This window comes from Acromyrmex echinatior, chromosome 7, assembly GCF_024713525.1.
Source record: "Acromyrmex echinatior isolate Ae372 chromosome 7, ASM2471352v2, whole genome shotgun sequence".
Taxonomy (NCBI): domain Eukaryota; kingdom Metazoa; phylum Arthropoda; class Insecta; order Hymenoptera; family Formicidae; genus Acromyrmex; species Acromyrmex echinatior.
Genome location: NC_141858.1, coordinates 7,776,466 through 7,803,498, shown reverse-complemented (window position 1 = coordinate 7,803,498; position 27,033 = coordinate 7,776,466). Strand labels below are relative to the sequence as shown.

At 31.0% G+C, this 27,033-nt stretch overlaps 1 protein-coding gene across 9 annotated transcripts in view; it reads left to right on the top strand.

Moving 5' to 3' along the window:
* LOC105153659 (A-type potassium channel modulatory protein DPP6) overlaps positions 1–27,033 on the top strand; it is a 635,032-nt gene that overhangs the window by 22,318 nt on the left and 585,681 nt on the right. For 2 of the 9 annotated variants that reach the window (XM_087408061.1, XM_087408065.1), the window contains exons 1-2: positions 13,835–14,464; positions 26,214–26,489. The exons of 2 other annotated variants lie outside the window; for them this stretch is intronic. In XM_087408061.1, the coding sequence (XP_087264187.1) occupies positions 26,463–26,489 (27 nt within the window). In that variant the 5' untranslated portion in view covers positions 13,835–14,464; positions 26,214–26,462. Of the gene's footprint in view, positions 1–13,834; positions 14,465–26,213; positions 26,490–27,033 lie in introns of those variants that run through there. 5 more of the 9 variants (XM_087408062.1, XM_087408063.1, XM_087408066.1 and 2 more) reach the window with 5 other exon arrangements.

The following is a 27,033-nucleotide window of genomic DNA, read 5'->3' as shown; positions in this document are numbered from 1 at the left end:
TGCGTTTTTTCTCAGATATAAAATAGTTTATTTTGGAAATATATTTATATGTTGACATCTCTTCAATAGGAAATAAATTGAAAAATATTAACAATAAGTTTTGTAATAATTAACATTTTTATGTTATTTATATGTTTGGTATTATCATTAATACGTTTTTACATTATTTTTGTGTTTGATACATTATAAGTATCGTTGATCGCAACAAAGACGAACGCTATTTAAAAGAACACTTTGTAAAAGAATAGTCGGTTAAAAAATGCGGCCCTACATTGTCTCGTATCATTGCGTAGTTTTATCATGGATTGTAATCTCGCGGTTTCATAATTCGGATTTCGAAACAAATCGAATTAACCAGTTGGTCGCTCGCGGCCATACGTATGTTTAATTCTCATATTGTTACAAAGCGACGAGAGAGAGAGAGAGAGAGAGAGAGAGAGAGAGAGAGAGAGAGAGAGAGAGAGAGAGAGAGAGTCTATTACCTTTTTACAGTCCATGTAACTACACTGTAAAGCTTAACAAGAATGCCTGGTTATTAAAATGTATCCTTGCAAAACGACGAGCGATATCACCGCACCAGTTCGAAGAAAAGGCCGGAAGCGACAGGTCAAAAGCAAAAGAGACATCATCGACATGACAGCCGGAACTTCACATACTCTCATCGCTGCATCATGATACGCGAGATCAAGCCTAGTGCACTCGGCGTCTGTTCTCGATATTGAAAGGATATACTAAATCATGCAATAGTTGCTGTTATATTTATATACAATATATAAGGAGCAATTCCGAATATAGGTATGTATCAAACAAAAGTCGAAATAAATATTAATTAACTCAGGTTTTTTTGCTCTACTGGAAAAGCACTACCAATTAAATATTGCTCATTAATTAAGTGTAATATCTCTGAAATGAATAACGAATGTAAACTATCGTGAAATGATTATTTGACATATAAATGAAAGAACAGGATTTCCATTCTATAAAATATGATTTTAATATAAATTTAAGAATAATAGGATTTTGCTATAAGTTTGCAGTCAAAATTTATTTTCAAGGAAAGAATTTGTTGAAGTATTTATAAAAAACTTAATTAAATACGGATACAAAAATAATTTCATTGGAGCACTAGGACACTTATACTGGATATTAAAATGTAAAAAATTTTTTACAATATTGCTCATTATGTTTGAGAGAGTTTTACGTAATTATTGTGACCATCCATAAAAATTATTTACAGATCTAGCTAAATTTTTAAATACTTTACCAAAATTATTCTTTTCATGCAAAAATAATATCATTAATTTATATATATATATATATATATATATATATCGATTATGATTCTAATATTCAACATAAAATATTTAAAACACGAAATGGAACAATCACGAAATAAATTTCTTTTATGCTGAAAGAGAATAATAAAAATCTTTTCTTTGTTATGGATAAAGTTTTTTATTATATCACAAAAGTCTATAGAAAGTCCTATTTTCAATTGCTTGTAATTTAAAAACTATGTCATTTTAATTAGAAAAAATTAAAAGTGTCTTAAACATTTAAATTCTTCAAGAATATTTAAGAATATTCGCAGTAAGAATATTATAGATTCTTATTCGTATTAAAATCACGTAAGATTTTAGATCGATCCTGTCAGTGCATGGAGAATTCAGCGATTTTACGCGATCCGACTAGATTGTGCGATACGAAGCTTCTATGGTGTCTCTTCATTGCACTTTAAGGACAACATAAAACATAAACTATAGAGATCTCGAGGTTTCGAAATAATTCGTTATTATCAAAAGTGTACGTGTTTCTGAAATGGATTTAAACACAAAGAATACAATTGAGGATACATCATGAACAATATACAACAACTGAGTTGAATCAGCAAAAGTTTAACGACAGAAATCAAATGAGAATTAAGTTAATTATATTTATAAAATAAAAATAATAAATTTTTATTTATAAAATAAATAAAAATTTAAACTTTGGAAAAATAATTGCAAATAAAAAATATTACGATTACGTTAGTTTGTCTACATATATCACTTCATCTTAATAATTAGTTTTACTTTTATTTCTTTATATATATATCTATATGCTAAAAATAACGAGACATTTAGTTTAGAGCTTTATTGCGTTTGCGATTTAATAAAAGTCACGAATGCTTTGATTTAATAAAATTTAAATAGACTTTTTTAAAGGATGAAATCTGAATATGATGAATCAAGAGATGATTTTTCTTCGAAAAATCGACGAAAATCGTTATCTTGTCACGATTTATTTCACTTTTCAATTTACGATGTTAAATATCTTTGCAATTCATTCGAAAATTCATTAAAAATTTGATTAAGGACGCAAGTTTTGTTCTTATTTTGCTTTCAAAAACGTAGTTCGCTAAAAGTCTTTCATCTTATGGATTAGATACTATAATGGATCGAGCATCTTGTTGTTAAGAGTCTTTGTTTTCAATTTACTTAATTAAGAAATTTCTTAAAGACAATCTTAAAGACTGTTGCTATAGAAACAGGAAGCTTGTATTCGTACAGCACGAAGAAGACAATTTTCCACAAAATATACTGACGGAATCCATAAGGCACTTTACTCGTCACGAAGAGATTTGCAACATTTGCAACATTTGCGTGTTCATCGGAGCAAACACCTTGACTCGCGAGTTCAAAGGAAAAAGGAGTCGTCTAACTCGCGACACAAATTCGCAACTACAAAAGCGTTTGTAACATGCAAACACACGCGAGAGCGGTATTCAAATGCCAATCATCTCCAAACTTTCACGCAAAAAGTATTTCCGGTGAGCGCAACAATGACGGCCAATCTTTCCGAGGTAGTACAGCATGTATGTATGTATGTATGTACAAGTCGCGTTCACATTCGCGCGAGATTCGAGTTTTCTCTCGTTTTAGGCGCCTTCTAAATATGGAATTGAAAAAGTACTCGGCTAGAATGAGATCTTGATTTCCCTTTCAGTTTTCACAGGGAAAATTCAATCGATCAGTCGGCTGATCTAGTGGTGTAAATGTTTTGCCAAAACTTGCCATGCGCGTGGATTTAAATCACGACGTGCAATTTCTCGCGATATGTTATCCCACAGGGAAGTTGAGCCATGCCATTGAATGAAGCATGGCCATGGCGTATGTATTTATATATGTATATAAATACACACACACACACACATTATATATATATATGTGTGTGTGTGTGTATATACAAAAGGGAACGCAACCAAACCGCAATATTTTCCGGTGCGCCGATCGCTTGCTCGTGTAGAGCGTCATGCCGCGAGGAAATACAAAAACGACCGAGCGACTTGATTTTTCTATCATCGTAAATCACGCTGAGGACGGCTGGCACGTGTTATAATTTATCGTGCCAATCGGAAAAAATACCGTTACATGGACTGTCGAGTTTAAGTGACAATCAAAATATCGAATTCGTTATTTAGGTAGACAACGTATACGAGAATTATACATGATGGAAACATATAAAAATACATTTGTTTAAAAGAATAGGGAAATTTCACATGACGTTTCTTTTTAAGGAATAAATTATACACATATATTTTAACAAAATGAAAAAAATTAGAAACAAATTACAGATTTTTCTATATATTATATTTGAAAGTAATACAAAGACGGTAATTTAGAATGTGGATAAAAGTTATTTCAATAAGAAGTATATGTGTGTTTCAAAAAATAATTAAAATAACAAAAATTTTTATTTAAACTATAAAATTATACTGTTAAATATTTTTTACTTCATTAAATTGTTTCATATGTATATAACATTCATCTTTACATGGAAAATATTTTCCCATTTTAATTACTTTTTGCAAAGACTAATACACTTGATACATCCTTAATGTATAAGAAAGAGATCATATAATCTTAATACATTAAAATTAATTAAAAATATTCTATGTCTTTTTATACGTACAGAATATTTTTATTTAATAAAAGACATTATATCTTTTCAAAATGATAAATTTAATTCTTTATCGTTAAAAAAAGTTTTTTTGCATAAGAAAGTATTGCATTGTCTTTCAATTAGGAAACTAAAATATTTGTCGAGGTTTAATCTAAAAGGATAAGAAGACTCTCAAAAGAGAAGGTCGACAATTCAATTGTATTCACCTTTAACCTATCGAGTCGTGTTCCTTTGCTTTTTGAAAAAAATCAGATACTCATATATATATATATACTTAACGCAAATTTATAATAACATCGATGTATGTATAGATTTATTGTATTTTTACAATAAGGAAGAAAAAGGGGAATGTCAGATCATCTTGTAGGAAACTAAAGATTCTTTGAAACTGACGCTATTCTGTAAACGTGCCTCATTAAAAATAACGAGGTATGGTGGGTATGTCAAAGCAAACGCACTGAATGAAGGGTGGAAACCATTCGACGACATTCCCGTCGCTTATTTGAGACATGTTGCGTCAGTGTCTGTCAGCCATGAAGTTGGATAACATAATTGGAAAACGTTTAGGAAGAGAGAAAGTATGGTAAATCTGTATTGACTAAAAGATTATTCAGAGGGTTGAATTCATTAATATCGATCAATTTGAAAATTAAAAAATTAATATCGTTTCCTATCGCGAAATAGAGGAAGGTTATAGGATGCAGATGCAATTTAATTTTAATCAGCTTTAAAGATATTTAATAGAAAATATGGAAATGTATGAATTTAGTTAAAATTGGACTGTCCATTTTATTTCCGTTTTAATTTTCAATAGTTTTTATTTAATCTTTAAAAATATTTCAATTAATTTAATAAAATATCGAATATGTTAATTTAATAAAATAAATTATTAAAAACCAAAAAGTGCATGTGAAAAGAAAAATATTTATATATTATTCATGTTTTGTATTATTAATGTTGATAATGCACGATAATATTATTGATGTATCGATAATGTAATCGATTTGATATTATTATTTTGTTATACAGAAGACACAGATATTGTGTTCACACAAATATATTAAATTTATTTATTTTATAAAATTATTATTTCATTAAAAATTATTTTTAAAAAATCATTACTGATTAATGATTATAACTTGTTTCTTACGAATATTTTTCATGCCAATTTGATTAAACAACATTTGTTTCACTTAATTTGGAAATTTTATAATAAAATGTCCTTGACGTAAAAATCCGTGCAATCATAGATTAAAATAATATAAAAAAAGTTTGATTTTAAATAAATAAATAAAATACTGTGGAATATTAAAAACGTGTATTTATTATATATATGTTTTATTATATATATTATTATATATATGTATAATAGTGAATAGAGATATAAAAAAATATTAATATCTGTGCGAATTATTCCAACTAAATAAAATAACATTCACATGATATTACACAAAAGATTTACTCACTAGTCTGCTTCGCAGATGAATTTTAAACAAATATGATTTATTTACGTGCCGAGGGAATTATTTTAATCATCGACAGAAGATAACTGAAATAGCATTCGTGGAAGAAACTCATCAAATTCTTGTCAAATAGATGATTCCTATAATACTTTCATAGAATCCTATCAGCATCGGATAGATAAAATATCCCACAGCTGCATCACATTGTAATCCGCATGCCACGAAGAATAGTCGTCGCGAAGGGCCTTAAGGGAGCCATCCCTGAGGGATTCATTGTCCGCCAAGTCACCGAGGACGGCGATGAATTTATATTCTGGCTGCGCTATCCTCAGCCTTTTTTATTTGATTCGTGTGAATTCCGATCGGATACCTTTCCTCTTGATTGAGAATGATTTTTGTTGGCATTACCAATGAATCCATCAAGATAACGCAGGTTTACGATTGAACAAATACTGTGCTTTAATTTAGTAAAATTCGATAAGTTGATAATTAACTGTTTATCTGAGTCTTTGCTTTCAAAGGAATTCAATATGTATATCGGACAATTTAATAATTATTGTTCGATTAAAAGTTCTCTTTGAGTATAATTGATAATGATCCTTTTATAATATATGACGAAGTAAATATCAACGTTTTAATTAAATTAATTTTAAGGATTGAATTTTGTATATATTAATTTATCCGCTAATAGAAATTAAACCTGATTTAATTATTTAATAAACGTGAAATAATTCTGTGATATAAATATAATTTCTTCTCAATTTGGTAAAACAAACTATTATTGAAATGTAAAATTTTCTTGTTTGTCTCATATGCATTAGTCAAAATATTTGAGTTAGATTCATGGAAGTAGTCGATCCTTCAATGTAAAACTAAAATAAGTACGACTATTTCCTTTTCTTGATGGAGAGCCCTCGGAAAGCAAAATCATGTATCATAGGTAGCTTTGCGTTTTTATTTCCACTTTTTTTTTATTTCCATAAACAATATATGTTTTCCGAGAAGATTTGTCATTTCTTGTATGAGTTTTGTGATTAACTGTTTTCTTCACGTCATATCATTTTTATATATATATATATACAAGTATATCTAATTTGACTATATTTCCAACATCTTAAAATGCATTATTTAATGAGAATTAAAATTATTAATAATAAAAGACTTAATTGTAAAACATGGAAAATATCTACGGAAATTACTTATGTCTTCTTATCTAAATAATTATGTAATTAATTCATTAACCTTTATAGGCTTCATTAACTTTTCATTAATCTTTATCACTACAATAGTAAAATAGTATCTTATTTTGAGGCAAGGAAAAAGGAATTATACAATAAATCTTATTCAAGAAAGAAAGAAAAAGATTTTAAAAATAAATTTTCGTTCTTTAGGTTAACAAACTATAATAAAAAATGATAATTAATAGACAAATATGTATGATATGAAGAAATATAAACAGACCTCTGAAAGTGAAGACAATATTTTCGCTGTTATTATTTGCAAAATCCAAGACATTAAAAAAAATTTTGATTTAGTTGTTAATACCACGCACTTTATATGTATATTTTAAGTTAATAATCAAAGAGTGGTTTAATGCAAATTCGAATTCGATAAAATAAAAGATAATTAATTTGAGATTGGTGTTGTCATAAAATTGCAACAAAATTCCGTTCGACGTGCAGTAATCGGATTTAAATCATCTCGCGTTAAAATCGCGGCATAAAAGCAATATGCGTTTGTGGCTGGAACAGTTCCAAAGGTCCCAGACCAGGTATAGATATAGGTATACTGACGACGCCGATGACCTCGGCTGACATTGGCTTCGCCATTGCCATGGACACTGAACTCTCAGAGAGTTCTGCAAATAATTTATGCCTAGAATTCTAGGATATCGGAAAGAGAGAGAGAGAGAGAGAGAGAGAGAGAGAGAGAGAGAGAGAGAGAGAGAGAGAGAGCAACAATAGCGAATATTCGACTACTGCGTATGCATGCCGTTGAAATTGGCGAGGTGTCAAATGCGGAAGAAACGGACTAGTCGAATCGATAATTCTTGTTGTCGTATTTGCACGTGTTATGACTATGGGTACGCATCATCGATTTGTCTAGAAGTAATGATTAGAAATGCGACATAAATGTAGAAAGAAAAAAAAAAAGCGCCGAAAGAGACACCTCACTTAATGCATTCCTCGCATTTCTCATCGGAATGGATATATTCAGAACAATGGTAAGAGGGAAAAGAGATTTGCAAATAAGTACAAATGCGTGGATGCGTCCAAATAGATATAAATGATAAAGAATCATATAAATAAATATAAATATCACAGCGACGTAACAGAGTGACAGAAAATACTTCGTTTAATCACTCATAGTCAGTGACAGGAATGGTTAAAAGTACAGCCTGCGGACTTTCATTCATTTTCGAGACAAGAATTTTCGCTATGGGCGATTTCATACCAAACGGAGTGCCTTTTGAAGTCTTGTTTTCGAACATTTTATGACGTCCCGGCAACGAGCATATAAAACTTACACCCGCATGGGACTGTTCTTTATTTTTTCTGTATTTTAAATCTGTCTGTGATGTATTCACGTGACATATTAAAAAAACAAAAATTACCTTTAAAAAGTAGCAAAGCATGTAAAAATAACAAAATAATTTTGAAACCTAGAAAACATCTCAATTTATGAAACAAAAAAATAATTGTTTATTAGTATTTTTTATAAAAATCATAAGAGTTTTGTTAATTCGTAAGCATTTAAGCATAAAAAATAAGAAAATAAATACTAATTAGGAAGGAATCTTTCTTCATTAATAAATATGACAAATAAATAGGACGTAATATTAAATCAATGATTTTTTGATTATTAAAATAACAACAAATATAATAACAAATAATTATAATAATCACATTTATAATTATCTTGAAGAAATAACCATAATAAAATTATATTAATAATAACTATGCTATATTTATTTTCCATTTTAAATTAATGTTTTTGTCAATAATCTTGTAAATATAAACATGTTAAAATAAAATTGAACTGAAAATTAAATGAAAATTAATATTTCATTATTAACGTTGTTGAAATTTAGTTATCAAAATTTCTTTCATTTCCAATCGTGTATAATTTCAAAAATATTATTTCCTCGATATTTATCGGAAAACATAACAGATTGATTAAAAATCCCGTTACGTCTTGTCGAAGTTTGGGATGCTCTGTGCATAATATTTCATATAATTTTTATAAAGTAGCGTTCAGCTTAACTAATTTATCTAATCGCAAAACTGCAGCATTCAGAGAGAAATTTATCGTACATACGCGTATGTACGTTATTTATGGGCAATATCTTATCGGAGGTAACTATATGTGATTCTTATTTTCGATTTCCGGGTTTTTTTCCCAAAGTCTGTTCATATTGCGAGATCATATCAAACACACGTATAAGCTATTTATTTCTGTTTTGCGATTACGAGCGTTGTAAATCGGAATAGTCAATCTACTTGCTCAAAGTCATTTCCATGAAATGTAACAATAAAAATTACTTTTATACACACGTATCTTACTATAATAATAATTTTATAATTATATAGTTTAGTGCTAAATTTGTTGCAGCACGAGATTGCAAACGATAGAAATCGTAAAAAAGTATTAATTAAAAAATACACGCACACTGACAAAATAACCGTTTAATTCTACATTTAAAATTGTTTGCAATCCTTTGAATATTATCGCTTTTGTAAAATTTTCTATGGGGCGTTATAATCAAGTAATATTATTATTTTTTTTATTTAACTATAGATCAATTTTAGCATATCTTATTTCTTCAAAATATACTAATTATTAATGGTTAATAATTACTAATTATTAATTATTTAATTATTACTATTGATGTAAATGTTTCATTCTAAACTGTTAATTTAAAATATTTAATAAACGATACGAATGATACATATTCGCAAATATAATAAAAAGACAATATCAAACTTTGAATATTTGTAATTGTTCATAGCAAACGTCTCAAAAATTATATAATTTAACGTGAAATATAAATGAGAAGAAGTACCGCTGACTTTGCTGCGATTCAAATTATCAGTTAAGTACGCAGACGGGCGAGCCCCGAATAATGAGTGTATTTAGTTGTGCAAATCACTGTTTAACAATGCCGGCTTTTATAAAATTAATGCCCCTCGCCGTAACTATGTCGATTACTGCAGACGTTGCGCGCGCTCCCCGGAAAGTGGCTAACGCAGAGCGTAATTTTGAAAATTTTAACGGAACTACCTGCCATCGTCCTTACTTTGCACTTCCGCCGATCTTACCGTATAATTTTGCCGCCATTCCAACAACTCCGCCAGAAGAGAGGACGCAGTAATTTTCTCGTCGAGCACTAGACGACGCAAAATTCGAAATATGCAGAATATTGTGAATTATAACTCTTGAAATCTTTTTATCTCTTATTACATGGAACTTCTTCACATTTAATATTAACATTTTTTAAATTTCTTACTATACACGAAGAATCCTGTAGGGGAGGAAACTTGTGATACAGATAAACATTGTATAAAAAGAATTGAGCTTATTTAAAAAGGAAGTAAACAAAGTGATTTTTTTTTTCATTTTGTTATAGATTCCCCTTTTAATTAATGTTATTTATTATATTAAAAAAATTATAGATTAAAAAAACTATATGTATAGATTGTTATCTATTTAAAAAAAGATAATAGTCTTGAAAAAAAAACGGATCCAATTAGCATAATAGCCTACATCTACGTAATTCAATGCTTCAAATGTCTCTGGAACTGCACTGTTATACGAAAAGAACGGTTTGCTGAAAAACGTTTTGCTGAAATATCTAAAAATTTAGCTGACTACAAATCTGAAAATGATTTACTGTATCATCAAAATAATTATACAAGACACTCAAGATGATGCTAGAATGTTTCAATCAAAATTTTTCGCAAGATGAGCGTCTATTACAATTCTTTTGATAGTTCAACAAAATTATTTTCTATATCTAGCTAAATTTTTAGATACTTTCTATTAAAACTGTTCCTTTTGTGTAGTAATTGTAGCTTTCTCGTTCTGATTACCTCTTTTAATTCCTCTTAATTTTCCTATTCTCCGAGTGCTAACGTGAATATTAATGTAAGTAAGAAAAATATTATAGTTTGACACATTAGCGCAACGAGGATCCTTTTGGTGTCAGCAAAGCTGTAGTTGCAGGAAGGATTCAATGTCGAATACAAGTATCGATCCTTCCTCTTGACGAAGCCGTATCTCGTTCAAGGCATGTGATACCGAAATGCGGTCACCTCGCTGGTGGAATCGCGCGTTCTCGTGTAACAAGAGCGTGATAAAGTTTCGCTGAAATTACGCTGTTATATACACGCCAGCTATCCGAATTCCTGGATTCCTGGAACGTGTCCATCAATTTTAATTATTTATATGAATGGAAAACTTCTGCTTCCATTGAATCGCGACATTGCAATTTGATTTCTTCTTGTCAGGCACGAGAGTAAATTCACGAATTCGAATTCTCGTGCCGAATCCCTCGCATCCTGACTACGTTAATTCTCTTTTTCAGCTACTCGTCATGTCTTGCGGGAAAATCGGTCGTAATCACGAGTTTCAATTCGATGAATAACGTATAATTTCCTATTCCCGACGAATGTAATTTCGAGGCTTTTAACCGTTTCCTAGGGCTGTTTCTTCTTGAATGTCGTGACGCGAAAGTGACGTTGTATCGAAGAGCGGTTTCGAATCTTGTCGTTGACAGCTGCGTGACAGTTTCGCATTAATTCCCCAGACTCTGGAGTTGACCTGTGAAAATTCTTTCGGTTTACATCAAATCCGTTACAGCAATAGAATCGCAATACGAAATCGATTGACAACTTTCGCACATGCTGCATTTTGATAATAGAATTAAACATTGAGAGCGGTTTCTTTACTTTATGTTTTGAATATTCTCTATAGAGGCGTTTATCTTTTAGCTGAGATTATGTAGACACAAATTATATATATTATTTTTTCTTTTGCAGACTTTTAATAGTCCAAATAATCATAGATAGTTGAAATAATCATAGATAGTTTTCAGAATAGAAATAAAAGTATATATTTTTGATATTTTGAACATCATTGTGTTACGTGTGTACATGCTAAACGATATTTATTTAATTGTGAATATATCAAGTTTATTATTGTTATTAAATTAAAGATGTATCAGGTGTACAGTCTCTTTAAAAAGTGGCTGAAATTGGAAATTTATACTTTGTGTACAAAATAAATAGAAGAGACCAGAGCTAATAGACTCATTTTTCAGTTTCGAATTTTTACAGATGAAATTAAGAAAGACTTAACGAAAAAAATGAATTCTATATCAGTTACTACATACATTTGATTACCTAACAATATTTTAATAATAAAGAGAAACTGATAACTAATATGAAAAAAAATGCATTTTTCTAATGTGTTCTATCTGATTCAACTAACTCCGGACTTTAGCTATAATTCGATTAAAATAAAGATTAATGTATTTTAAGCTACATATTAATAAAATTTTTATAAAAATATTGTAAACATAAACATCGCTTCGCAGGACAAAACAATTTTTTGCTTTTTTTTGCAAAATTTGTCCATTTCGTGCAAAAACACGTCAAATGAGCCTAGTTTTCGAGAGATTGGACATAAGGGAACTAAACTTTTAATATTTATCACTAAGGAAAATCTCTTTAAAGGAATAAAATTTTGAGTAAGTACTATAAGAGTCGTCATTAAATGAGTCATATAGGTCCATGCTATTGTTAGTCTACTATCCCCATTTGTTTATTTTTTTTAAATATTGACAATATACGATAACAAAGGTACATAAACAAAAAAAATCTGTTTGACTTTATTAAGTAAGAACTACACTTACTATCTAAGCAGAAATCATATATTTCAGACAATCATATACGATTGTAAAACAAAAATTTTAAGAATCAAAATATTTAGGTGTACAATTTTTTAATGTGGCATAATTTCTATCATAGATGTGCTTGGCAACTTATTGCCATGTCTCCAAGAGACGGCAATAAATTGTTATACGTGAAAGCTTGTGCATTACTTATGTCTACAATTTAAGTCTACAATTTAAGTAAGTATTTCTGTGCTCAGACACGTTTACGCGTGTTTCGCATGTTTTGTTTTTAATGTAGCCTTGATTATTCTACTTACCCTTATAGGATCAACTGACCCCAGTCTCCCCTATTACATACACATGAAAAAGTTCAATAAAATCAATATTTATATTTAACGATACAATTTTACATAAATAAAAATATTTTATATAAATAAAAATTTTCTTATTTTATATCTTAATTATTTTTTAAAACAACTACTTTTTATTAAAACAATTCAGATTTTAAATCGTTGCTAAACTCTTTGTATTATTTTCACCAATATACTATAGAAAAATCTGTAATTTTTTCATTTCGTTAAAAAATACATGTAATACGTTCTTAATAAAGAAATGTGTTGTAACAAATATATAAACTATTTCGTGTTTAAAAGATATTTTGGAACTGATAATCGGGATAATTTTTACATTCTTTTCAATTCTTCTACCAATCTGAATAACTCAAACGCACAATGCAATCAATCAATAATCATTATACCAAATTATAGTATTACTCAATAGCGATAGCATTCCAAAGTATTCCAGATCATATCATAAAATAATTTAATCCTTCTTGATTGGTTATCTTGATAAATCGAGCGGAAAGATCATATTTCCGCAATCGGCCATAGAGTTCCCTGTTTGTCATTTATTACGTTTCATTTCGACGAGTTTGTATAACGTATAGTCTACGATGGGCAGTAACAGTAATTGGTTAAAGAGTAGGCGTAGAAATCGGCCAATCATAGTTGATTATTTTTCTCACATTCAACTATGATTGGTCGATTTCTACGCCTACTTCTTAATCCACTATTGCTATTGCCCATTGTAGACCATGCATATGACTACGAGCGGTCGCAATTCCGCAGGTAAATTCAGCAGACGAGAGGCAGCGCGAGATGCCGAGGATGCGGGATGGTTTTCGAATCTCCGATCGACCATGATCGTTTGTTTCGAGGATCCTTTCGCCGGTTCGATGCAGCGGTGGCGGCGGCACCGCACCGGTGAATTTCTCCGACCCGCCGCGGCAGCAGCATTTCCTCCCACCCTGGGCAAGTGCATTCAACAGGTATCTACACAACCGATGAGTTTGTGCTATGCTGCCCTGTCTTCTCTCTCTCCCTCCTCCCCCTCCCTATCTCTCTCTCTCTCTTTCTCTTCTTGTTCCTCTTGTTCCTCGTCGGGGGTTCCATGCTATCTGGCGGACACACTGATCCGCACCCACCTGATCCCCCCAGCTCGTTGCATCAAGGACGCCTGCGTCGGTAACGTAGACGAGCTCCCGACCTAAAGCGGTTGGCTGCTTCTCGTCAGTACGCCGTCGACCGTCGAAGGTTGCTGGTCTCTGCTCCGGTGTTTCCGTTCGTTGGCTCCGTTCGCGGAAAGTCGTCGCTTAGACCGGTGTGACAGAGGAGTTTTTGTGTACGAAGTGATCGCGAGGATCGTTGGGTCGATCCTTGCTCCAGATCGGTGAGGTGTTCTATTCTGCAAGCGGAGGCTGCTTCTTCCTATCTAAGGACTGGTATCCGGATTTCGTTGCCGCGCCGCGCCGCGCTGGTAGGATCCTTTCCTGGGTGTTTCCTTCCTATTTTTACGACAGCGAGGAAATCTGTGTGTCGATCATCGAAAAACGATTGGCTGCCTTTTTTAACGGGGATCGACCATTAATCGATGATTCGCCCGTAGCCGGTTCTCGTTCTTCTACTCCGAGAAAGTTGTGACGAGAACAGACTGGGCGGGGAATCCCGGCATCAGGATCGAGGATTCTGTCCGAGCGTGTATTCAGATGTAGCTGAGAGGTCGGAGTGTTCCTCTCGACGTCTTAGAGATTGGATCAGTGCGTTTTTTGGAATTTGTGATCAGAATGAGCAAGGCGATTTTCAACGTGGCATCTGGCGACATTTCGGTAATGTTTTCTTGTTGAATATTCTAATGGAAAATGATAAATGTGACGGCCGGTTAATTTATTTGACAGAAACTTTACTACTTATTTTTGTATCATCTAATTAGTGTACCGTTTCATCTTTGTAATTTAGAAATGAAATACTTTTATACATATATTAATCGTACGTTGTGCTTTACGATACTAAAGTTAAATGATATTTCAAATATGAGTGAATTTTAAAATTTCATAAGGATTCCAATTATTTTCCATGATACGAATAAATAAGTAGTTCAATGTGATTGTAACAATTAATTATATTTCTCTTGCTACAAAATATTCCTGATTATTGACTGCTTCGACTAGTTTTGAATTCTATAAATTTAAATGGAAAAATAATTAAGTATTCGATAATTTAATTTTGATTTAGCTATATTTATCTTGTTAAAGCTCTGTTTGAAAAGTTCAATAAATTAAATATGGATCTCGAGCGTCGAATATTGATAGAATCTTGAAAGATCTGTGAAAAAGAGACATTATTGTTTTATTGTATCAAAATTTATGTCACGTTTAGCAAAATTTAATATGCTAATTACGTGACAAGAGTGAAAGATTACGTTACACGACATAACGTTCATCACTCAACGCAGTGGTTTTGATTTAAACGCAACCACCCCCATAATGTGATTACAAACTGTAATAATAACAGAAGAATTATCTTTGTACAAACATAAAATAGTACCTCTGTATAAAACATATATTGTTCCTGAAAAAAAGCTAGATAACGTTTTTAATTATTTTGAACTGTATTACTGTTTCTATTTGACAATGAGAAACTTAAGAGATATAAAACTCAACTGGAATTCCATTAAAGTGATTGTAACACACAGTTCCTCTTAACTCGTTTTTGGAGCAAATTTGCATCGTTTTTCAAACAAAAGTCGCACTTGTGACTCTTAAATAGAAATTTCCATCATGAAAACATGTTTCATTATCTCACGTTTCATTATCGAGTTATGTAACAAAAGGAATGTGTAGTTTTCGAATTAAATATTCGTTAGATAAAGCAATTTTCTCTGTCGACAATTTTTTCTAAAATATTTTTTAGAGCGTATTTCCTTCCTTATGAAGTTTGCACTTGTGTACTGAATAGAAATATCCTTTTATAGGAAACTTTTCACCATCTCAAATTACATTACCGAGTTGTTTAACAATAGAACTTTGAGTGCAGATGGGATCATTTTAGTTAAAGCGATTTACCTGAAATTGCACGCTAAAAACGGAGCACGTATGCGTTGTTTGTTATTATACAGAAATATACATTATTTGCTAGAGATTTGTTTTCTTTCGTACAAATATGTTTTATCATTTCGAGCTTTATTGCCGAGTTATTTAACAAGATGTAAATTTCAGAATAGAGATAAGGTGTTTGAATTAAAAGGTGTTTCTCGTTATAAAGCAACTCTCTTAAACAGAACGTCTCCGCTTCTATTTAAAAAATTTATGATGTGTGTCTCGGTGAGAGTGAGCGCGTTTGCGAGAGCATACGGAAGTGATGCGACACTACTGAATTCAGCGATATTAGCATAACCATTCTCCATCACATTTGCTATGAGTAAATTTAACTTCGTAACGGACGAGTTACGAGATACAGCGCGCGCTAGCCCGCCGATAAACGAGTTAAGCGAAGAGGAGCGGCAACAAAATTTTACACGAGATCACGTCTCGTGAAATGTTTGCACGAACTCATCACCGGGCATGTCGCGCGTTTGTAAAATTGTCGAGACATAAATAAATAAAGAGCTCTATCGCCAAACGTGGGGAAGCAAATCCGTGCCGGTAAATTCACTTTGATTCGCGTTCAAGCGCGCGGGGGATATGTTATTTCGATTGAAGTACGAAACACTATTGCTACTACAATCGCCATGGGAATCCTAGTGGACCGTACCAATTTACAAAATTTCGCCGAGCTTTGTCGAGTCAGTTTCAATCTATGTAGGTATCAAATTACGAGCGTAATAGAGCAACGGGAGACTGCAAAAGTACATTAAATATGCAAGCTGAATATCAGTTTAATGGTTTTCAGACTAGTATTGAGAAATAATCGCGAAATGAAGTTAAGCTAATTGAACCGACGTTAAATATTGAATTAAAGAAAGCGTTAACTCTTCGCCAGTTAGCGTTATAATTTGCGTCGTAATTCTTTTCAAGCTGATTAAAATTCTAGTTGTAAAATTCCATTAAGTCTTACGCAAGTAATAAAAATGCAAAATGTTGTAAATGATGATTAAAAATTTTCCTTTTCCCTCTTGACGTTGAGAAATTTATTTTTCTGCATTTATCTAAAAACGAAAATCGATAATGAACACTTTGTATGAGCATATAAAAATGTTCTTAAAAGGAGATTGCAAACATGGCAGCAATTTTTGCAGCAATCACGGTATATGAGAAGTTATAACAATGTAAAGTGTGGTTGAAAGTTGGTACACATGAAATTACAGTCTCATGTATTACAACAGCAGAGATTTCTTTTGTGACGTATACGAAGTATAAAATGTTTTCGTGGCAGTTATAACTTTATAACATAATAAATTAATGACGTAGCGACATTTTAGATAATCACAATAAATAATTATCGCGCGGTTATTATATATTCTCCCCGCCCCCCCCCCAATAATAATTTCTTTAAAAATTCTAAAACTTTTTATTATAGAATTATTTTGCATTTCATTTTTATCATATTAATAATAAATTTTTCTGACTTTAATGTAATTTGATTTAATTGCAAGCAAAGATAAATTCATAAACTGTGTATAAAAAATGTATATAGTATAAATGATATGCTATAAAAACAGAAATTTTAAAAACAGACAATTCTTTTAAATTTTGCTAAACATGTCATTTAGCATTATTAAGATCGTTTTAAGGTACGTAAAAGCCTCGAATTGTTAAATTACTAATCAATTTAATCCGTGATATTACTGCAGTAGTTTAGTAGGTTAGAGTTTGCGTTTCAAGACTGAAAAATTATTTCGGCGCGCAGTTTAAAGGACTACATATGTAGTATATAAATTCATACAAAATTATACAAGAACATTTAAGATCCAACTAGACCATAAGCATTCATTTTCTATTAGTTGTGTTCTTACATGTACGTGCTGTCCTATAGTTTAATATCTTTTAAAAATTGTTTAAAAGATATTAAATATAAATGATATTAAACAAAAATTAATTCAATTACTGCAATATATATACGTATATATAATATAAAAATATAGAGCTCAGATAGAACTTTCAAATTTTCCTTTTTTCCAATATATCTATATTATACATATATCCGTATTATTATAAAACATAATTACATTCGTGACATTAGTCCATATTTTTATACTACACTTTTATCGATAAATGTGCGCATTTAGCATATAGTTTACATTGCATATGCTGTAGAAATAAATGCGTGCATTTATCGATAAGATGTGAATATAAGATCCATTGTTTTTACTATGTATTTACGTTGTCATGTCCACAGGGAATATTTATAAGTTCATATTAAAATTTATTAAAAAGTCCATAATATGTAATTCGTATTTTGATTCTATCAAATTGTTACTTTTTTTTTTTAAATAAATTTAAATCTATAAACAAATCTATACGTGTATTTAGTGTGATACACTCGATGCATAATAATTCTTAGTGATACTGCGACGTCTGGAGATGTGAAAACGAATCACGTACGCGACTACACGTGGCTCCAAATAATTAGACGCAGTGAAATCGATTACGATTTCGATGTTATGCTTTCTCTTTTCAATGTGCTTCGAGCATCGCTTTATTTCGAATTAATTCATCACCCAGATTAGTCGCGGAAAAAGTATAGTACAATCAATCAAGTACATTACAATCGAGTCAGTAAATTAGATTTAGAACTAATGTACAAATTAATGTATTATACAAATTCTACAATATTGACATTCAGTGGAAAATAAAAGTTATCTAACTATAATACTTATAAGTAATACTTATAAATTTATTGCTATTTGACAATTTGACGCTTTTATTAAAGTATATCATGTTACACAAACCAAACACACACACACACACACATTAATCTATTCTATTATAATTTCATCTTAACTTTCATCTTAATAACAGAATATTTTACAAAATAATTATGTTTATGCTGATCGCGCATTTATTTTATAATACGTCTGAAGAAATAGTAATAATTTTCATGGCATTTTGAATTTGCTAATCTCATAATTAAAAAGGCTTAGATTTCAAATTCAGAAGATAATTAGAATTCTTATCAAAAGTTGGTGTAATATGAATTACACTATTATAGTTAACATAATCATTATTAGTATTGAAAGAAAAAGGAGAAATAAAATAAAAATTTCTATCAAAATTTTCTATTTTTAAAAAGCTACTTTCCTATTTTTTATTTCAATTTTATATTTATTTAATCCTCTGTTATTATATTCGTTCATATTCATTCATTTATATTTTGTCATGTAATAAACTGATTTCTGTTTACAAGAGAAAAGTCTTCCTTTGACACGACAAAATATTTTATTTTTAAACGTAATTTTACACACTGAAGGCCAACCGGTTCCGATTGTAGGATCGTCGTGAAGGGTTTTTTTTTTCAAATTGATATACGATAAAGTGAGCACAAAGGTGGGAATGCAATGCTTGAGAAAAGGTCAAACTTTCGATATACATACTGTATATCTTGTCTCCATATGTCTGACGCGGATAAATCGTTTCTCTTTTTCACGGCCAGTGCATTAATGCCACGGAATTATATGTTCTTGAAAATGTGGGACATACTAAGATAAGTCAAGGCAACGCCACGAAAACTGAATGCAATTGAAGAATTAGTAAACGGTTGGCCTTATTTTAATGGCGCGTATGCATTGACGTACATCCTGATTGCGAAAACACAATTGGAACTATGCCATGGATCTGAGATAAGAACAGAATTCTAAAATACTAGAAGAAATATCGCAACACTTACAGATAATATATCGCAGACTACAAAGTATTTGTAAAACAATTCTTAATCATCTATTACAAAGTCATATACATATATTTAATTATATACGTATATTTAATTATATATGTATTACTAATATAAATACGATCTTTTTAAATTTAGTGAAAAATTATCTTCTCTTACTTCTATTCAATAATAAATCCTATAATCAGCAATTACGTAAAAACATTTACTACGTAAATTAGATTATTGAACAAACTATGTGGTGAACTTTATTTTACATTGCATTTTAAATTAGATATCGATGACTGTACACTAGCTTGATGTAAATGTAAATTATTTGTTTATTACAAATGCATCAGGATTATAATTTATTTGGTAACAATGCACAATTATTATTATTGCGCGCGCGAGATTGGATATTACTTATTAAACTGCATGATCTACGCTACTAACAAAACTAGATCACCGTTCGTCAATATCATGTTTCTTGATACATTTCAATTGGAGCTATATTTATCGCAAACTCATCTCTTATTATCGTACGTGCATTGTCTGCATGTGCATTTGTAGATACTGTAGAAATAATCAAAACTGTTACAATTAAATAAACAATTACAAGATAAAATATATATCAGGATTAATGTATAAATACAAAATAGGAACGATTTGTGAATCAATAAGGAAGAATATAACGGTGCAGTTGAGATAAAATTAATTAAAAGATGAATTATATCGTATTAATCTCTTGGGAAAATAAGAATAATTGTAAGAAACAGAACGGAAATTAAGCTAAAATTAAATGAATATTTTACATTTTTAAACATCTTTATGTATTTTATTTCACATATTATTTAATAAAATAAGCAATTTTTATTGAGAATTGTTTTAAGTACTAAAGCGATTGCGTTTTATTGTAGAAGTTTATATCTGTTCGAGAGACTGTAATTATACAGTACATTTATCACTAAAATATACTTATTAAACGCGTTTGTACAAACAGTTAATAATTAATAAATGTCATTTGTAAACGATTTAATAGTAAAGTTAGTAAAGTATTATTCGTTGAAACGGATCAAACAATGGTTTGTTATACGATGAGAAACTAAACAGAGAAACTAAATTATAACGGATTATGTTTTATATATATATATATATATATCAATTTATTTGTAAAATAATTATTTTAAATTAGACCACATTGCATTTCATTGTTAGATAATATCACTTTACGATTTCATCTAATACCGCTATTTATCAGCAAATTATTTCGTTATTTCATATAGTGAAAATGGAATATGATATTTGATTTCTATTATCACTTTCTATAACAATTCTACTTGCAATTTGTGTATGATATGTAATTAAAACAAATTTATGGGTCGTATAAATAATGTTAATACTACTGTTAATAATATACAAAATTCAATTTTATATTGCAATAATCGGTCATTTGCTTATTAATAACAATTATATCATATGTCTTCTAATCCGTTGTAATTATATTATAATACTTTGCATCAATTAATTTATTTACCTATTTATTATAATCATGTTAAAATTTGACACTTGAGTTTGCATGCTTAGAATGGTTTAATTTTGTGCAATTAATATTTAATAGTTATTTTTTTTTGTAAATAAAATTTAAATTAATTGAATGATGGAAAAATAGTTATTGCTTATTCTAATATATGTAATGTATTAAATAAATATTATATTCGGCCGAGCTAATCGGAATATTTGTTCGAATTTTTATCCGAGAAGCCGATCGAAATATATTCCATTCTTCTTCCTTGATTGCAATGCAAATCGCGTTGCCAATTTGCCGGTCAATGTTTATTTTTAATCGGTCTGATGTTTATCTTTAACGTGTATTTCCTAATGAATTGTATGGAAATGCACGGAGATGTTGTATATTTGAAACGCAATTAGCATAGAAATTCTGTGATCAAAAGCATGATATTTGATGATGTAATACATTTTTATGAACATTTTATTCGGCTGATTTATGGATTAACACTTATACACAACACTTGTACATTTATTATAATACTAAATTATTAATCGTCGGGATGTGAAAAATCGAGGATGTCGAGCGTTCAGCTTGTATGTCAACTTGTACGTAACTTCCACTCACTAACCGAAATGCCGACAGTCGATTTAGCGTTAAACGCCGCTACTTAATCTAAAATGTGTTTGCGCGTGTAACATCACTGCGGCGTGTTCACGACGTGTATGCGCACGCTACGTGAGCGAAGGCTCGTACACACCGAATACACGGAACCGAATGGCCACATCTCGACCACGTATGTACACCGTACACCGGCGGTGGACTACGGGAGTACGGGACTTTGTATATTTGTCATTCGGCCGTAATGGACGGCGAAGCGCGTACGTCGGCAGCGATTTACTTCCTTGCGAACAATGCGCGGGTTAACCGCCGAGGAGAGACCTGGACGAGAACACGCGCACTCTCGACTACCCTACTCTTGAGCAACACCTCACGACCTCACTCCCGGGTCCCGAGTGGACAACGAGGGAGGACCGCGAATGAAATATCGCGGGACCGTCGGAGAGAAACGAGTCGTGAAGAGAATACTCGAGATCCGAAGAGGGGTAAGAGGGCGAAAAAGGGCTGGCAACGGATGGATGGTCGGATTTTCTTCGCCAAATGTGATTTACGTTCTCTCGTGTCTTTTTCGTCGGACGTGTATTGTAATGACGACATCTCGAGTAATAAGATGATGTCAAATGATGTCTTGATAATGTTTTGATGATCTTTACTGTCAATGAACGACATTAAAACGTCACCTTTCTACTTGGGATCACGAAGATTAAAACGATTTAACCGATAAAATGCACGTAATTAACCGATGTAATAATTGCTAGCGGAGTATTTCGCGGAAATTCACAATTATTTATAATTATTTTGTAATCATTAAATAACTTATCGTTTTACGCTTTCGACATATTGGTTATTAATTTGAAAAAAAAAAATATATACGATATTATACTCTGACAATTCGAGATTCAGAATTTTCAAGATGCACGACTCAATTTCTGTTAAAAATAATTTCTAGCTTCCAAAAGTTTGAGCCAAAGGATACGCGATTGGAGTTTAATTGCTTCTACTAAAGTATCTTATGCTGTCAAACACACAGTTAGCGGACATTCCATCAGAAAAAATTAATACTGTATCTCAAGAAGAAGTACTATCTATCTTATTTTCAGAGTGACAGAAATTTCGCGATTGGACAATGAGAAAGAATGTTTCGTGACCAACGAGCATCGAATCCGCGAATTGATCTGGAGATGGAATTAATCACTAGACTGTCACGCTTACATTCGCGGAAACGTGGAAGGTTTGACACAATATAGATGAAACTGGAGCAGGATTTCAATTTGAAAAGTTCGGGCCGCTTTCTGCCCGCCTTTTTTGTCGCGCATGCTGCAGGTGCAACGAATATATGTCACGCGGCCGATCATCGGTGATTGAAATACGCCTTCATCGTGGAACGCATACTCGATGGAAAATTACATCGCAGTCTCTCTGTCGGCGGACTTTTCATCGAATTACGAGTGACGATAATTTTTTGTGCGAAGCAAGATCCGTTTTCGCGCTAAACTCGAGAAAGAGTTTCGCAACAAAGTTTTTCTACTATTGTAAAATTCTTCACTACGTAATATACTTCTCAATGAAGTCTGTACTTTATGTTAGAAATCATCGGTTTTAATAACATAGTGCAACAAAAAGGTCTGAATAAACATAATTAAAAGCTGTACTTAGGAAATTGTTGAGATAAATTTAATTTTCATAAATCAGCTTTTCCGAAATGTGAGACTCGGATTTAATCGTAAATATCTTATTAATCATAATGGTAACAACAAATTCCTTTCAAAGGCTAAAAGTTTTAACAACATACTTAATTTTATTTGGAATAAAACGTCTTCACGATAAATATCGATTAATTATAATATAAGAATAACCCTATAAAAATAATCTATTTTATAATTTTAATTTTTGCAAATTTCTCAAAATTGTGACGCAATTTATTAAGCAATTTATCAGATACATATTTAGCATCTAAAGTACATGTAGGAAATAGCTTCGCGTTCTGGCGTTCATAAAAAAGTCATTTTTTGTTGAATCGTGTAATTATCGATAATTTGTAACTTGCGAAATTTTAATGAACTGTTTGCGTAATCTTAATAAAAGAACAAACTTTTTTGATAAATTCGCACATTTCAACATACAATCAGGGAATGGAAATTACTAGTTACTTGTAACACTTTCTTATCGTTTCTCATTTATACCTAATAACGATTTGGTAATGACGAATGTTTTTTTATGATTGTATAAATAACATTAGGATTGAAAAATCACTCGATCGATAGTTGTAACGAGAAAAGTCACTTGTTACCGAAAAAATTAGCTCGACATTTGTAATTCATCATTTTATGTCATTACTTGTAACGAGATAATGTTATTCGTTACAAATTATTTTTTTCAGTAAGTAAATGCGTAATGATACAAATTACTTTTCAAAGTGACTTTCCCAACCTTAGCCCACCTCAGCGTTTAGTTATCATTATACATGTATCATAAAAAATTGCGACTTGTCAAATTGTTATTACAAAAAGTAACAGAAAAAATAACGGAATAGTACTCGTAATTCTTCTATTCTCTACATTTAATCATCCGTAATTTGCAAAAATTGATTTGATGAACATCTATTTTTATCGTGGGATCTTCGATGTTAGAAAGGTCAGATTATTACTTCTCACGGTCGTAATTATTTGTTACGTAAAAAAAAGTTGTTATTACCTTCACCTTTCGCATGCTGCAATAAAAGGCTATACTTCATTATGATATATAAAGTGTTATAAAGAAAGCTTCAATTATATTATATAAAGAATTGCGCTTCATTTATTGAACTTTCGCAAAAACCGAGACATATATTATACAATGTACCACGTGTACAATATGTATCATACGTAACACAGCGGTTTATTTCAATTCTACTGTCGTCGTGAGGTTAAAAAGTCTGCGTGTTGCACATATGCGAAATACAATTTCAGAACGTGGAAAGGCATGCGTCGAAACATCGCGCTGTGTCGCAGTGATTTGAATAGCGCGGTTGTATAGGATGTTTTTCACCTTTCTTCGCTTCTTTTTTAGTTTCAAAACAGTTCGTCACGTCAATATCGAACGCACAAGCGGCGTGTTCGTAAGCGGAATATATCTTCGTCAAAGTCGTGGCAAAAAAACGAATTGAAAGAGCAACGCGGCATCGAGACTTTCGTATCACCCCCTCAATGGCTTTCATCAATGGCAATGGCGCGGATATCGAATTAATTCATTATCCAGATTGAATTACGATGCATCAGTAATGATGCGTGCGAAAAGGCAGATTCTAAATGCAATGCGAAAATATAACGAAGCATTTATTTATAGAAAATGATTCTCGATTCTTGAATGCAGTCCACGGTTCGTTTGACCGATTTCTATCATACGAAATTATTATTGACGTTCGCATGAAATATAATTGCTACTAATAATTAAATATTTTTGTCATTATTATTCTATTATTTTTAATGGAAGTACTAATATTCATTGATTATAATAATGATCGTTTGCAACTTTCATCAATATTATGCTTTAATTAAAAATTTAATTTATTTAATCAAGGATAAAATTATTAATTTATTAGATACGAATTTCGATGGAAGATCGAAATATCATGTAATACTTATTAGATTTTTGGTATGGAAGTCTCTACTTTATATTACAAATTAGGCACGTTTTTAAAATTTATTCAATATATATATAGAAAATCAATAAATTCCTCATCAAACGGTATCTGAATAAACTTTAATATTTCTATAATACATATTATAACAATTTAATACAGATTTTATTATAGTTATCTTTTTTTATTCAAATTTCTATGTATATATCACATAATATATATAAAACATAATTTTTATCCTGTTATTTACTTTCGCATACTTTTAAGTTTATTCAATACTAATGCAAATAAAATTTTCGAGATGAAAACTTACAATTAAAAGTATAGTCCGTGCAAGAGCTGAGATTAAATTTTAAAATAATTATTATATATATTTAATCATCATTAATGGATGACACTTTGTCCATTTCACTCCACACATGCTTCTATTGTATCAGATAATAATGAAGTTAAGCAACTGAAGAAAATTGGACAACTTTTTCAACAGAAAAGATATTCAAGAAAAATTCACTAATTTGTCTAATAAGATTAAAGAATTAATTTACGTAACCTAAAAGTGTTCAATTAGTAGATATAAATTATTTTTTAATTAAAAAATATTCATTAATTAATGAACAACGCTGTTGGCGTAGAAATTTATCGAATTATGCTTATTAAAGATGGAACACAGATTTTCTCGCAATCGATATGTCCAGTCCCGAACTTTAATTTAACGGTATTTAATGAAGATCGCGAGTAAAAAAGAAACGATGGATATCGTTCTTATTCAAGCTGAAGATTTCACTCTTGCTTATTATATATATATATATAGTATATATAAAATATATATTCTATCCTTGATATTGCTTTCATATTTTCGCGTGAAATAATACTTTGACCTGGCTCTGGTCGCTGATCACCTTCGCGCTCTGTCCTATCTCCCTTTATTCTCCTATATTCTCGCGTCCTCCTCCCACCCCCGGCCCGACTTCGTATCCGGTTCCATTTGAATACAAAGCGACATTGCGTGAAAAATTAAATACAGGTTTCGCTCCGTGCTAGCCGCTAAGCAGTGATTAATGGACTGGAGCCATTGAATTCGGGCCGACCGACGGAAAATCGGCCGGTAGTGAAAATTTGGACTGTAGAGAAAGAAAGGGAGAGAAAGAGAGAAGAGAAAGAGAGCGAGAAAGGGAGTAAGGGAAGAAATAGTGGTACAGGTGAAGAGAGAGAAAAGTGATTTTATTCTCCCTTGTGAGTGCAGACGCCCGTTCGTGACGGAAGTTCGAGGACCATGACGGAGGGCGAGCCCAACGTAAGTGTAAGTCACAAACCTTTCCTACCTTATTCCCTCTCTTCGTATTACTTTTGGCCAAAGGATACGACTCGTATCGTAAAATAGCATTTAGAAAATTGATATTATGTGGCGGTAGAATATAGGATACTTATTTAACTATTTTGCGAGCTTCGAGAATAATATTTCTTCGATTCTTTAAAGCTAAAATATGTATTTTGTTCGAATATACTACTCATATATTACCGATTAAATCGATAAATTTAATTTTCTTTGTTTTAAACCTCGAAAAACATATCGCGAGACGTTTTTGTTTTTGCGAATAAAAATAGAGATCATTTCTATACGTTTTTGCCAGTGAATGGATTAAAAACTATTGAGCAAATTTCGTTACGAAAAACCGATTCTAAATTGGTAGAAATGTTCACGTATAAAAATGAATATACGATAAAACAGGTGGATCATTACGTATTTTTACTTGTATTTTGATAGAAATTTTAAATTGTATTTTACACAAAAATCATTGTATTTTAATTACAATAAAAACACAATCGTTGCAAATAAAATTTCT